Consider the following 15,000-nt stretch of genomic DNA (forward strand, 5'->3'; position numbering starts at 1 on the left):
TGGGTTGGGGTCAGTGGGTTGGGGTCAGTGGGTTGGGGTCAGTGGGTTGAGGTCAGTGGGTTGAGGTCAGTGGGTTGAGGTCAGTGGGTTGGGGTCAGTGGGCAGTGAGTTGGGGTTAGTGGGTTGGGGTTAGAGGGTTGGGGTCAGTGAGTTGGGGTCAGTGGGTTGGGGTCAGTGAGTTGGGGTCAGTGGGTTGGGGTCAGTGGGTTGGTCTCGGTGGGTTGGTCTCGGTGGGTTGGGGTCAGTCTGTTGGTCTGGGTTGGTCTGGCCCTCAGGGATCCTTCGTCCTGGCCAGGGATACTACTGTAGCTCGGATTCAGGTTTTGATGAAAGTGTCTCTTCAACCTTCTAAGAACGCCAGAACAACCCACAGGCACCAAGTACTCATCTAAACACAATAAACCCAGACAAAAATGCCTTATCATGACTAATAGCTCAAAAAAAGAGCCACTCAGACAGTATTTGTGGGAACTTCCACTTACGGCGTAACACTTTGAGAAGCGAGAGGCTTTGAGAGCCAAACACACTCGCGGGACTCTGAACACACAAGCGCTGCAGGTTCTTACGGCAGCTGTTCTACGAGTTTATTTTCTCAAGCAACAAAGATGGTGCGGTGGGATTCACACTTTCACTCATCTCTCATCACTCTCTCTCCCGCTCTCTCCCCCTCCCTCTCTGCGTCTCTGTCGGTCTCCCTCCGCTTTCTCTCCCTCCCTCCCGCTCTCTCTCTCTCGCTCTCTCTCTCTCTGCCCGAGGCTCTCTGCTGCCATGATCACAGGTGACGCGTGTGTTCAGGCTGCAGCAGCCAAACACACCTAACGCCAGACACTTGTCCTGATACCTTTGTCCGAGTGAGAGAGAGATGGAGAGAGAGAGAGAGATGGAGAGAGGGAGAGAGATGGAGAGAGAGAGATGGAGTGAGAGACAGAGAGAGAGATGGGGAGAGAGCGATGGAGAGAGATGAGTGAGAGAGATGGGGAGAGAGAGAGATAGAGAGAGATGAGAGGGAGAGAGAGGGAGAGAGAGATAGAGAGATGAGAGAGATGGAGAGAGACAGAAAGAGAGAGAGATGAAGAGAGAGAGAGGGAGAGAGATAGAGAGAGATGAGAAATATGAAGAGAGAGAAAGAGAGAGGGGAAGAGAGAGAGAGAGAGAGAGAGAGAGAGAGAGGAAGAAAGACAGGCAGAAAGCAGTGGCGGCGAGGTTGACCCACGGGTCGTCACGGTTACCTGGTCGTGCCACTTAAAGTCGGGGGTGATGGCGAGGCGCACGCGGAGGACGGTGCGCGTGATTGGCTGGATGCTGGCCTCCAGCAGGATGGAGGGGATCTGGTGGACACACTGCTTGACCTTTAACCCGATGTTGACGTGGTGCAGCATGTGACCTGGGACGCAGGGAGCGAGGACCTTACCGTGGCGGTACCACTCGAGAGCCACATCACAACAACAAACAAACAAAACAAAACACTCCGCAATAACAACCCTTACGGTTGAATATGGCTGCGTGGGCCTTACACAGAATCAGTTTTACTGCCAGGTAGTTTTTACACGTACTAGGAATTTGTTCTGGTCAGTTGGTTCATAACACTGATGGACAGACGGCATTAGACAGGGTGCAAGGAGGACTACAGGACAGTGCAAAGACATGACAGTACAAAATCCCCAAAACAAAATGTTTGCGCAGTGTGTGTATATACAGTATGTGTACAGAGTGTTAATGTGATTATGCTCTTAGTCACTTGTTTTAGAGAGAAGATGCACTTCTGGCAAGTAGTAGTACATTGGATTTTCCTACATTAAGTGCAATTATTGTTAGTCGCTTTGGATACAAGCGTCTGCTAAATGACTAATGTAATTTAATGTGTGCTCGATGTTTGTATATAAACATAGACGTAAACGCGTAAACGTCGAGGCCTCACCGATCTCGTCCTTCCTCATCTCCTTGAGTGTGTCCAAGCTGAGCCTTCGTTCCTCCAGGCGCGCCAGCACCTGGGGGGGCAGCGAGGGGAACTGGCGCAGGGGGTGGGCGAAGCCCCACAGGCGCTTGTCGATCACCTTGCACAGGGTGAGCAGGCGGTAGGTCATGGTCGGCCAGCGCTTCCTCAGGGCGATCTCGAACAGCGCCCGCACGATACGGGCGGCGTTCTGCGGGAGGGAAACGCGAGGAAGAGGACGTTTCTGAAAGTGTGCGTGCGTGTGTGTTTCACAGTAGGTCAGGGTACATCTTGTTCAGAGTAACATTCCTAGGTTGGTAGAAAGACGAAATTACGTTCTCTTGTGAGTAGGAAATAAAGTGTCACTTTTACTCGGGAATAGTACATCAAGCTCGGAAGCGATTAATCAGGCCTGATCAAGAAGTTATGGACTGGTAAGGTCTGTCTGCATACAGACATTTAGGTTAGCCTCAGCTGTGCTCTGATTGATTGCTCGTGTCTGTTCTGAGGGATGGGTCAGCTGGTGGCGTGCTGTGCTGTTGATTGACTGGTCAGGTCTAGCAGCGCTCTGATGGATTTGGTCAGGTGTTAATGTGACCTGACAGATAGCTTCGGTCTGACTGAACTCCTGATGGATTAGTTGGGCCTGGCTGTGCTCTGATGGATAGGCCTGGTGAGGCTACTCTCTGATCGATTGGACAGGTCTGCACACCCCGGGCACATGTGCTGGGCCAGACCAGACAAGACGCACCTGCTGGCTGAGATGTTCATCTGATCAACAGCTACACACTCCCCAAGTCAACTTACTATACAGGCGACTCACTAACTACAAGATAGCTAATTAACTAATTAAGTTAGAGGACTGACTGCCTGACTAACTAACTAACTAACCTCGCGATACAGACGTTGGAGATCTCTGCCTCTGAAATTCTGGAGACATCTCCATTGAAAACTGTCACTAGAACAGCACCGAAAACTATCGCTACCAATCAGAGCCACTCCCTACTCTCCAATAGGGTGAAGGACCCGCCTTACTGGAAATGATATCCTACAAACAAACTGGAGTGGAGAATCAAAACAAAACAACACATTCACCACCCCATTAGGAAGAACTGCCCTAAAGATGTTGGGTTGGTTCTGCAATGCAGGTTTTTTTCAATCTCTCAAATTGTTTCCACCCACTTTTAGCAATGAAACCTGGAAGAATGTCTTCAGTCTGTAGTAGTTGACCACAGCGTTTAGAGACGGACCCATGAGCCTAGGTTAGACCAGACAGACACACATGCTTGCTCAGATGATCATCTGTTCAAAGCTACACACTCCAGTATGTCGACTTACTAGACAGACTACTCAATAACTACAAGCTAGCTAATTAACTAACTCACTAATTCAATACAAGGACTGACTAATTAACTAATTAGCTAGCTTAGCGACCTTAGCGGCATTGTGACAAGGTGGACCAGCGTTATGTTCTGGCCCCAGCAGATGGTCAGGGGTGGGTGTGCTGGACCTCAGGGGGACCTCTGAGGGCCTTGATCCTGTAAACGGAGGTGAACTCTGGCGTACCGTAACCCACTCTCCTAGGGGGAGTCCTGTGGTCAAGTGCAACTGCTGCAGAACTGCTCAGTCCTCCAGTTGCTAAAGCCATTGCTGTGTGTGTGTGTGTGTGTGTGTGTGTGTGTGTGTAGGTTTGTGTATGCGTATGTCTGCAAGAATGTGTATGTGTGCTTGAGAGAGAGAGAGAGAGTGAGTGTGTGTGTAAGGAAGAGTGTGTGTGTGCATGTGTGTGTGCATGTGAAAGAGTGTGCGTGTGTGTGTGTGTGAGAGAGAGAGAGAGAGAGAGAGAGAGAGAGTGTGTGTGTGTATGCATGCGTGCATGTGCGTGGGTGTGTGTGTGAGAGTCTGGGTCAGAGAGTGGGGTAACAGTGGGAGTATCAGAACCCCAGGGTCTCCGTGTCCCCGGGTCTGGATTAGACATCAGAACCGCCCCGCCCCGGTCCGCTCCGGTCAGTACGGACGCCACCACCAGCTCCCCGGGACCCGGCTCAAATCAGCCGAATTAGGAGCAAAGAGGGAATCTGCCCCAAACTATTCCAACCATCCCGCCACATGGAAGCGGTTAGGGCGGGGGATCCCGGATAGATGGCTTGAGCAGAGGACGGGAAGAGCTGATGGACCGCGGGAACGCCGGGAAATCACCGCTCCTCATTCCCGGCTACCGCTCACTGTGAAATGGGAGCCGGGGACCATCATTCATTTCCAGATTTATCAAACCGTTTGATTCTTTTCTTCCTTTTAAATGCGGATAAATCCGGCGGTGGGGTTGGCTCGCTTCACGCAGACTAACTGTGACCGTTCACAGAGCCCTCTTAATACCCCCCCCCCCGAACAAGGGGGAGCCCCTGATGAAATTTAAAATACATTTTAAAAAAGCACCCATCAGACTGCACCATGAAACTCACTGAGTGGTCACTGGTGTCCATTGATGTTCTGTCCAAAAAAATCGCCACAAAGTATGCTTCCGATCGGGTTTTATTGATCATATCATATCCATTGATTTGTTTTGACAACAAAGCCATAGATGTTTAGATTCATGTGCGTCCCCCATATTTGTTTCGATCAACAAACTCTTCCAACACTATCAATGAAATACCAGCTGCAAAGCGATCTAGGCTTCTTGACTTGTTGTTGTTGTTGTTATGTACAGTAGACCTGTGACCCGGAAGCGGCTCTTCTTCTTCTATGGTGGCTTCCAAACTCAGTCAAGACCTCCCAAAGTTCAAGCAGAAGTTTACAAACGTATGTACTGCGAGTGAAAATAGTTCTGTGTTAAATGATAAATAAAACCAGATCAGAAGCATACTTCATGGCAATTTTTTTTGTCAGAACATCAACGGACACCAGTGACCACTCGGTGAGTTTCCTGTCTTTGGAAATGAGAGTTTATGGTGTTTCTGAGGTATTTTGTCTGTGCGCATATGGATATGCGCATATATGCGCATTGAGTGTGTTAGCGACGACGGGCTATATCTTGAGAGTGCACCGTTTGACGAAACGTTGATATCGGCCGTTGTACAGTATATGATCGTAAATAACCTTTGACCTTTGGCTTATAATGCAAATTTCCGAACCTGTACTTGACAAATGGAGACAATAACTATAGGGGCATCTGTGTGAACTCTAATTTAGGGAAACTATTTTGTAGCATAATACACTCAAGAATATTATCCTTCCTCATTGAAAACAATTTATTAAGTAAATCTCAATTTGGTTTTATACCCAAACATAGAACCACAGATCACATATGAGAGAGAGGGAGAGAGAGGGGGGCAGAGAGAGAGAGATGCATGGGGGAGAGACATAGATAGAGAGGGAGAGAGAGAGATGGGGAGAGAGAGAGCGCGAGAGAGGGGGGGCAGAGAGATCGGGGAGGGAGAGGGAGAGAGAGAGAGAGAGAGAAAGATAGAGAGAGAGAGAGACAGACAGACAGAAAGATAGGGAGGGAGAGAGATAGAGAGAGAGAAACAGTAAGATAGAGAGGGAGAGAGAGAGAGAGAGAGAGAGAGAGAGAGAGAGAGATAGAGAGATAGAGACAGAGAGAGTGATAGAGATAGAGAGATAGAGAGAGAGAGATAGAGATAGAGAGAGAGAGAGAGATAGAGAGATAGAGATAGAGATAGAGAGAGAGAGATAGAGAGATAGAGATAGAGAGATAGAGATAGAGAGAGTGATAGAGATAGAGAGATAGAGAGAGAGAGATAGAGATAGAGAGATAGAGAGAGAGAGAGAGATAGAGATAGAGAGAGGGGTAAAGGGACATCTCTGCGGGCGTAGGACTGACCTGGGCCACGTAGGACAGGTCGGAGATGAGGGAGAAGCTGTCCACCTCCCCGCGGCCGATGTAGGTCTGCAGCAGGATGTTGATCTTCCCGTAGCCGTTCTCCACGCCGCCCGCCGCCGGCAGCTCGCAGTAGTTACTCAGCATCTGCTCCAGCTCCTCCATCTCCTCATCACGGACCTGTCAACACACACACACACGCACACACACACACACACACACGCTTGAACTCACACGTGAACTTGGGAAGAGTCGCATTATCGAAGCCACATGGCTTCCCTGTGTTGAGTGAGATGCGGGGCGTGTTGGGGGGGCTGCCCTGTCCTGTGTTGAGTGAGATGCGGGGCGTGTTGGGGGGGCTGCCCTGTCCTGTGTTGAGTGAGATGCGGGGGCGTGTTGGGGGGGCTGCCCTGTCCTGTGTTGAGTGAGATGCGGGGGCGTGTTGGGGGGGCTGCCCTGTCCTGTGTTGAGTGAGATGCGGGGGCGTGTTGGGGGGGCTGCCCTGTCCTGTGTTGAGTGAGATGCGGGGACGTGTTGGGGGGGCTGCCCTGTCCTGTGTTGAGTGAGATGCGGGGTGTGTTGGGGGGGCTGCCCTGTCCTGTGTTGAGTGAGATGCGGGGGCGTGTTGGGGGGGCTGCCCTGTCCTGTGTTGAGTGAGATGCGGGGGCGTGTTGGGGGGGCTGCCCTGTCCTGTGTTGAGTGAGATGCGGGGGCGTGTTGGGGGGGCTGCCCTGTCCTGTGTTGAGTGAGATGCGGGGCGTGTCGGTGCCTCTCACCTTGACCTGCTCGAACTCCTCCGCCTTGGACACGATGCCGAGGATGTCGGCCTCAGTGCGCTGCGAGTTGAACAGCTCGTTGAAGGTCTGGACAGGGGCGGGGACAGGGGCAGGGGACAGGGTCGGTCAGAAACATCGCTTTCCAATCATGGGGAAACCTTTCCAGAGACAGATACGAGCCTCGGGCTTACACATCCATCCGGACTCCCGGAAAAAAATGTCGGTCCAAACATGCAACTCGGCACAACAACGGTCTGGTAGCGCACGTGATCGTTTCTGACAGGGGGGGGTGGGGGCGGTTCACGTGCCGCGATGTAACATCCTGGCACCGTAACGATGTTCGGTTAGCGCGGGTAGGAGGCGCGGGGGGGGGGGTCCAGGAGGGCGTGGCTTACTGTACCTCGATGGTGTTGTACTTGATGTAGAAGTGGCTGGCGGTCCGGCCCAGGTCCGTGGAGGCGAAGTAGCCGGTGCGCTCGTCGAAGCGGATCATACGGGCCTTGTCCAGCTTCCTGCCGGCCCCCACCACCAGCTCCTTCCTGTACAGCTCCAGGCCGGGGTCCATCTGAACCCGGCGGGAGAGGTCAGAGGTCAGTTCAGGGTTCTTTCTCTGGGTCTGGGACTGTCTCTCTGACACACTGGTAAAGGAGGAGGCTTGATATCTCCATTCAAAATAGACTTGACCAGCCCTATACAAGACCTCATTATTATTATTATTATTATTATTATTATAATTATTATTATTATTATTACAAGACCAAATTATAACATGGATGTAAAGAAAAAAAAGTGTTAAGGCTCTGTCCTACCTGGTAGGATAGTTGAGGTGTTAAGGCTCTGTCCTACCTGGTAGGATAGTTGAGGTGTTAAGGCTCTGTCTTACCTGGTAGGATAGTTGAGGTGTTAAGGCCCTGTCCTACCTGGTAGGCTTGTGGTTGAGGTGTTAAGGCTCTGTCCTACCTGGTAGGCCTTGTGGTTGAGGTGTTAAGGCCCTGTCCTACCTGGTAGGCTTGTGGTTGAGGTGTTAAGGCTCTGTCCTACCTGGTAGGCCTTGTGGTTGAGGTGTTAAGGCTCTGTCCTACCTGGTAGGCCTTGTGGTTGAGGTGTTAAGGCTCTGTCCTACCTGGTAGGCCTTGTGGTTGATGCCGTAGACCAGAGGGTTGGCTCTCATGCGGACGTACAGGTAGGTGTAGCTCAGCCACTTGACGGCCTCCTCCACGTTAGTGACCGTCCCCAGGGCCACCTGAGGAGAGAGAGAGAGAGAGAGAGAGAGAGAGAGAGAGGGAGAGGGAGAGAGAGAGAGATAGAGAGAGAGAGAGGGAGAGAGAGATAGACAGAGAGAGAGAGAGGGGGGGGTGAGATAGTCAGAGATAGAGATGGAGAGGGAGAGAGAGGGAGAAGGAAAGAGAGGGAGGGTGAGGGGGGAGAGAAAGAGGGAGAGGGAGTGAGAGAGACAGAGAGAGACAAAAAGAGAGATAGAGAGAGAGGGGGGGTGGGGGTGTGGAGGAGAGTTTAATGTGGCATACTGTCGATTTAGCTCTCTCCTACCACCTAGTGGAATTCTCATTCATTTACAAACTCTTCTGTCGATGTTAATTCCTTTAATCTGGTGCCATCTAGTGGTGAATAACTGCAACTTTCACTTAGAGGAAGGTGAAGCTGTGTGTGTGTGCGCATGTGTGCGTGCACGCGTGTATGTGTGCATGTGAATGCGTGCGTGTATGTGTACGTGCGTGCGTGTGTGTGTGTGTGTGTGTGTGAGTGAGTACCTCAGCGTTGAGGTTGTCCGCCAGGCTCTCCAGGAACTGGCTCTCGATGGGGTTCTGCTGTGTGAGCAGGGTGAGGTAGTGACTCAGCTTGTCATGCGAGGTGATGATGGTGCCCTCGCCGTACTTGTCGAACTGCGGGCGCCCGGCGCGCCCGAAGATCTGCATGACGTCCAGGATGCCCAGGTCCACCAGGGTGCCCCGCTTGGCGTCGTAGATTTGGGTGCCCTGTTGTCACGGAAACAAGGTTTAGAGGGACAGCGTTGGAGAGTTTAAACGGAGGTCCCCTCCCAGAGAGGACATGTCACAACTCCACGTATGGACTTAGTGTAGATACGCCTCTTAAGACCACTGTAAAGTTTATTATCAGGGCTCCAGCTCTAAGTCGAATTCCATGATTTTCCCTGACGTTCAATGACTAAAAAGCGGAATTTCCATGACCTGGAATACGGAAAACTCATGAAATAACCCGATAAAGAAAAATACTGCACGGAAAATATCACATTATGATGAATGGCAACTAAAATGTAAACACGCTACAGATCAAATCCCCTGACTTTCCTCGTCTGGAATAGACTTTTTAAAATTCCATGATATTCCAGAAATTCCATCACCCTTGGGAACCCGGTCACATTGATCAACATAACATACAGACACTAAACTATACGGACACTGTAGCCTGGTAGGTTACAGAAGTATCAGCTGCGTCAAACTGTAGCATGTGATATAACTCACTACTACCACTACTACTGTACCACACTACTACTACTACCACCACTACTACTAATACCACTACTACCACTACCACTACTACCACTACCACTACTACTACTACTACTACTACTATTACCACTACTACTACCACTACTACCACTACCACTACTACTACTACTACTACCACCACTAGCACTACCACTACTACAGTACCACTACCACTACTACAGTACCACTACCACTACTACAGTACTACTACCACTACCACTACTGTACCACACTACTACTACCACTACTACTACTACTACTACAGTAACAGTACTACTACTACTACTATTACTACCACTGCGGCGCTCCACCAGCGTCTCACCTTGATGATGACGGCGTGGGCGGGCAGGTTGACGCCCCAGGCCAGCGTGGCGGTGCAGACCAGGACCTTGAGGTAGCCCCGGGAGAACATGCTCTCCATCAGGCTGCGGTCGGCGCGCAGCATCCCGGCGTGGTGGATCCCAAAACCGTCAGGGAACATCTCCCTCATCTGCTTGTTCCTTGAGCGCCCAATCTGGAAGGACGGAAGGCAGGAAGGAAGGAAGCAAGAGAAGAAGGAAGAGAGGAAGAGAGGAAGGCAGGAAAGTAGGAAGAAAGAGAAGAAGGAAGGGAGGAAGGAAGGAAGCAAGAGAAGAAGGAAGGAAGGAAGGAAGGAAGGAAGGAAGGAAGGAAGGAAGGAAGGAAGGAAGGAAGGAAGGAAGGAAGGAAGGAAGGAAGGAAGGAAGGAAGGAAGGAAGGAAGAATGGAAGAGAGGAAGGAAGGAAGCAAGAGAAGAAGGAAAGAAGGAAGGAAGGAAGAGAGAGAGGAAGGAAGGAAAAAAGGAAGGAAGGAAGATTCACACACATTCTTAAACAGGTGATTGGATGATCTGTCTATCTCCGTCTATCACAGGCTTCTCGCTGTCTTCACATCTAAGCCACGCCCATAGCTGCTAGTACTCTAGGTCCCGGGACGCTGATTAATATTATCATGACCAAATTCTGTTCTGAGCCCAAACGGATCTCTATAGGGTCTCACCAGGCTACATTTTACCACCTCCTCTCTCTCCATCTCTCCCTCTCTCTTTCGAAGAGCGTCACGTGCGTGAAGACACACGTTAAGCACACACTCGCGCGTGCAGAGTGTGTGGACGGATGGGAGCCGTGCGGTGCGTTGATTGGCGCCGGGGTCGTGACCCGGCCTGGAGGTGCTGGGCCTCCTCATCAGAACCGTTGTCTCTCTTTCTCTCAGGTCATCTCAACGGAGGTCAGCGATGACGAGACCCCCAGCGACGCCGCCAGGAACCCATTACAGCCGGCCAGCGTGCGGCTCTGAGCGAGCGTGCGCGAGTGCGTGTGTGTGGGCGTGCCCTTCCACTCTCCTCTGAATGCCAAGTGTGCAGGAAGCCTTGTTTAAACGCTGTGTTTAGGTACACAGATGACACCCAGGAGTCTCTTGAGCTCTTTGACGCTCATTGGAATATTTGCTGAAGAATTTAAATCAGACTGATATGCTGACATATTGCTCTCTCTCTCTCTCTCTCACACACACACACGCACGCACGCACGCACACACGCACGCACACACACACGCACACACATAAGTGTACACACACATACAGTATGCACGGCACATGCACGGGCACACACGCACAGACACACATAATAGTACACACACATACAGTACACATACACACACACACACACACACACACGTACATTGGTGTTGTTCATGAAGTATAATCCGATGATTAATAATTTTGCTTTGAACTGAGTGTGCTAGGACTACACGGACGAATCACAGGCTCTTATGCTGTCTGACCAATCAAATGCGTTCCCGCTAAGTGCGCTGTGCGCAGCAATTTCACTGAGAAGACGGATAACAGTAGGGCAAGACAAGTCTCACAAGAGAACCCGCAGCCGTGAGTAGTGAAAAAATGAGCGGAAACGAGTTAGTAGCAAGAAAGGGATCAACGTCCGTGATTTGGGAGCATTTTGGTTATTATATATTAATATTATATATTAAATATTAATCGCAATTATTAATCACAATTACCGTTTTGAAGCAAATAATCGCAATTATTATCTTTTGTCATAATCGTGCAGCCCTAGTGTGTCGGGGCCCGTGTTCTCCGGATCTAGTGGAATGTGAGCCCCCGTGTGCTGGAGTGGGGCGATGGAAGCAACGGCTTGTCATAGATGTCGGCTTTCTCTGGCCTTTTTTCAAAAACGGCATTCGTCGCTGCTCTGTGTTGTCGTGGACAGCCGTGCCTCTGCTCGGTCGTGTGTTTAACGTTATCGGCGGCGCCGCACGTCGCCTGCACAATTCCGGTCCTTTGAGGGTTTGAGCTCTTCGAAGATAGCTCGCTGTTCGCCACGAGGACGGCGACGGGGGTGGGGGATAGTTAGCAGGTGATCACTGTCACTGGGGTGGGCGGAGCTCTCTTGAACATACAACATACAACTTGCATGTATGCAGATGATACTCTACTGTTCTTGACAAGCCCGGAGAATAGCATTTCAAATTTGATGTCCCTCCTAAAAACATACAACTCACACTCCAGCTATAAATTGAATATACAAAAAACTCAAATGATCACTTACAACGTTAAGCCCCATCCAGAAATGAGGAATAGATATAACTTTAAATGGGATTCCCCCTCGGTTAAATATTTAACATAACACGTCAAGACTCTGAAAATAATTATGGCCCCATTAATAAAGAGATAAAATCAGATATCTTTAGATGGACTTTAATCCCATTAGACATGAGAAATCGAATAGAAATAATTAAAATGAACGTTACCACGACTACTCTATCTTTTTCAATCACTGCCTTTAGAAATACCCCTAAAACAGTTTGTTGAATGGGATAGGTTTGTTTTGAGGTTGGTCTGGAGCAGTAGAAGGCCTAGAGTAAGGAAGGTAGAAGACGTTGCAGTTAAGGAAGCAGAGGGGAGGGAGAACACTTCCTTGCCTGCAGGATTACTACTACAGTATGAGGCACAACTGAGATGCTTAGTATGCTGGTGTGATCCAAAATTACCAATCTAAGTGGAAGATGCTGGGAACTGGGTATCACATCTTTCTGTTCAGTTACCTCCTCTGATGGGAAAATACAGAGTCTATGTCGGACACATCTGCATAAGAAAAGCAGAACCTTTACAGATACCTGCAACTAAGGGATTATGTTAACAAGAATATCAAAAGCATAGAGGCAACGGAACGTTACCTGATTAATATATGTTCTAATGCATACAAGATAGGAGATAGTAAAAGGTTGGTGTCTAGACTACATAGCGGTATGCAAGCCTCAAAAAATCAATCAACAGATTAGTTCAAACCAAAATGGGAGAGAGAGTCAGACACCCAAACAGGGGAGGACTGGGCGGATTACGTGAAGCCATGCCGCTACAACAAACTACATCCTGGAGGGAGTCTGGGTGGAAGAATCACATGTGATTCTTTATCACTCCTAAATTAACTGCACTGCACACAGGTACACAGAGCCGGGGCCCATGTTGGAGGCCATGTGGGTCCTCGGTGGCTAACCTTTTTCATATCTTAGGGGCCTGTCCAAAAATACAACCATTTTGGCCTGAGGTGATAACTGAGATTAGAAAGATAATCGGAGTGGAACCTGAATACTCATTCATTACACTATATTTAGGAAAAATACCAGACAATGCTAGACAAGGGAAAGTATTTAGTGAACATACTCCTGACGGGTAGTAGGAAAGCCATAACACATACATGGCTGCAGATGGATCCTCCAAGGGAGCAATGGTTAGGGAGCATACATGAAGTACATTGTATGGAAAGACTTACTTTTATTTTAAGACTTAAATTGGAGAAATGTAATGAGTATTGGAAAAAAAAATGTTTTATGTACATACACCACCTTGGTGTATATACATAATCCAATGGTGTAAAACCAGTGAAGACCTTGGCGTCTTCACTGGTTGTTGACGTGTGTGTAGTTTCCAATACAGGATTTGCTGCTACTCATGCACTTTGTCTTCAGCACTAGGTTATGCAGGCGGGAAGCGGTACACTGACTACCTACGTTAAAGGGGTCCACGTTTGCAAAACTAACTTTTTCATTGTTTTTGCATATGCATTTGAGTCTCTGATGGGCCGATTAACACAGAAGGTATGAAGTGAAACAACCCAGTCATTTTATTGTGGTCAGCCGAAATTAACACATTAGAAAAAAAGCCAGTCCCAGCAAGCCATTCAAATCTCCCTGGTCAAATTACATCACAGTCGGGGACTCATTATCCCTCATAATCCCTCCCCCATTTGAATACCTTCCATCACCTGCGTTTGTTTCTGGCTATAAAGGCTGACATTATTTGCAGGTCCCGCAAGCTAGCATTCATTCATTCATTCAAGCCTTTATTTATTCTCGGAAAGACAATTGAGATTACCCTCAGTTCCAATGCCACCGAGATTATAAACACATTAAAATAAAAAAAATACAAGCACATTAAAAAATACAGAGAACAACATAAATCAACGGTTAAAGGAGACAGTAAAAAAAACATATCAGAACTACTGTAAATCAATTTCAAACAGTTAGAAATACAGTGGCTAGAGATAAAAGAACTAAAAACAGCAAAAGAGGGAAGAGCTTCCAGTTATAAGATGTTTTGTAGCTCGTTCCAAGAGTTCGGGGCATCAACATACAGTAAAATGCAGTCTTCCCAAGTTCTGAGCATGCTCGGGGAACCCTCAGAAGAAACAAATCGCTGGAACGAGTCGCATAGTTTCCATTATTCCATTCTTAAGGTGATGAGATGTAGGGAGGTTGCTTACCAATGAGGGCTTTAAAAATAAACTGATACCAATGTATGTTATGCCTTTCAGTAAGCGAGGGCCAACCTCCACTGTGGTATAAAAGACAGTGGTGAGCATTATAATTGTCACCAGTAATACATCTGATGGCAGAGTGGTACAGTAGACCGAATCCAGAGATTTAAGGGTTGTAGCTGCAGCATGAATAGATTACATCACCGTAGTCTAGAACTGATAAAAATACTGATTCAGCAACCCTCTTCCTACATATCAGGGGAAAACTGGATCTGTTTCTGAACAGGAAGCCAACTTTCTGTAATTATGCTTTGTGTTTCTCTGCATATAGTACTAACATTAGCTAGCTAACACGAACAAACTCCCCTAGGATGTCGCATCGCATAATCTTCCGGTCTGGACTGGAAGAAGAACAGTTGTTGTATCTATAATTTCGGAGGCTATGACGCTGCAGTGGCTTCAAATGTGTGATATTATGTATCCGGCACACTTCTTCCATGACTTCTTGAAATATTTCTTCAGGTATGTCCATGTTTTCTTCCATCGATGTAAATAAAGCAAGCGGAAGTAGGAGGCGGGCTCTACAGGCTCAGCCGGAAGAAGGGCGGGGGTTAAGGCAGTGAAGTAAATAGACACCAGGCTCTCCTCCCCGAGGAGAGACTGGTGATGCGAGGCGAACGGTACAGTAGTACCGTTGTATAGAGCTTATAGCATAGTTGGCACCGTGACATTTTGGTACCGCGGTAGACCGTTGGTACCGGTATATCGTGCAACACTATGCTAGAACGCTTAATCAGTATTTTCAGCAAAAATACTCAAATACATGTGTAGGGAACCCCGAAGTCTTAATAGTTGAAAATGAGCATAATAGGACCCCTTTAAAAATGCAATTGTTGTAAGTCACTTTTGGATAAGTGTCTGCTAAATGACTGGAATCATGTATGTAAAAAAAAGAAAAGTATTTGAATCCTAGAAACGCCCTGCCACGCATGACATTGGTCTCCAGAGTCATTTACCGTGTGTGTGTGTGTGTGTGTGTGTGGGGGGGGGGGGGGGGGGGGGGGGGGTCGAGAGACGAGACAGCGGATCGAGGTCGGCTCACGTCCTTCTACGCGAGCGCTTCCCGTCGCCGTCA

General features: G+C 48.7%; 1 protein-coding gene across 1 annotated transcript in view; it reads right to left on the reverse strand.

Moving 5' to 3' along the window:
* The window catches only part of ascc3 (activating signal cointegrator 1 complex subunit 3), a 117,999-nt gene that overhangs the window by 31,012 nt on the left and 71,987 nt on the right, over positions 1 to 15,000 (reverse strand). The window contains exons 15-22 of the mRNA XM_084441573.1: positions 9,398 to 9,589; positions 8,317 to 8,541; positions 7,671 to 7,790; positions 6,948 to 7,112; positions 6,548 to 6,634; positions 5,775 to 5,951; positions 1,919 to 2,144; positions 1,230 to 1,384 (exon numbers count right to left, since the gene is read on the reverse strand). Coding sequence (XP_084297699.1) covers positions 1,230 to 1,384; positions 1,919 to 2,144; positions 5,775 to 5,951; positions 6,548 to 6,634; positions 6,948 to 7,112; positions 7,671 to 7,790; positions 8,317 to 8,541; positions 9,398 to 9,589 — 1,347 coding nt within the window. The remainder of the gene's footprint in view (positions 1 to 1,229; positions 1,385 to 1,918; positions 2,145 to 5,774; positions 5,952 to 6,547; positions 6,635 to 6,947; positions 7,113 to 7,670; positions 7,791 to 8,316; positions 8,542 to 9,397; positions 9,590 to 15,000) is intronic.

This window comes from Borostomias antarcticus, assembly GCF_949987555.1.
Source record: "Borostomias antarcticus genome assembly, chromosome: 8".
In the NCBI taxonomy this organism is placed as follows: Eukaryota; Metazoa; Chordata; class Actinopteri; order Stomiiformes; family Stomiidae; genus Borostomias; species Borostomias antarcticus.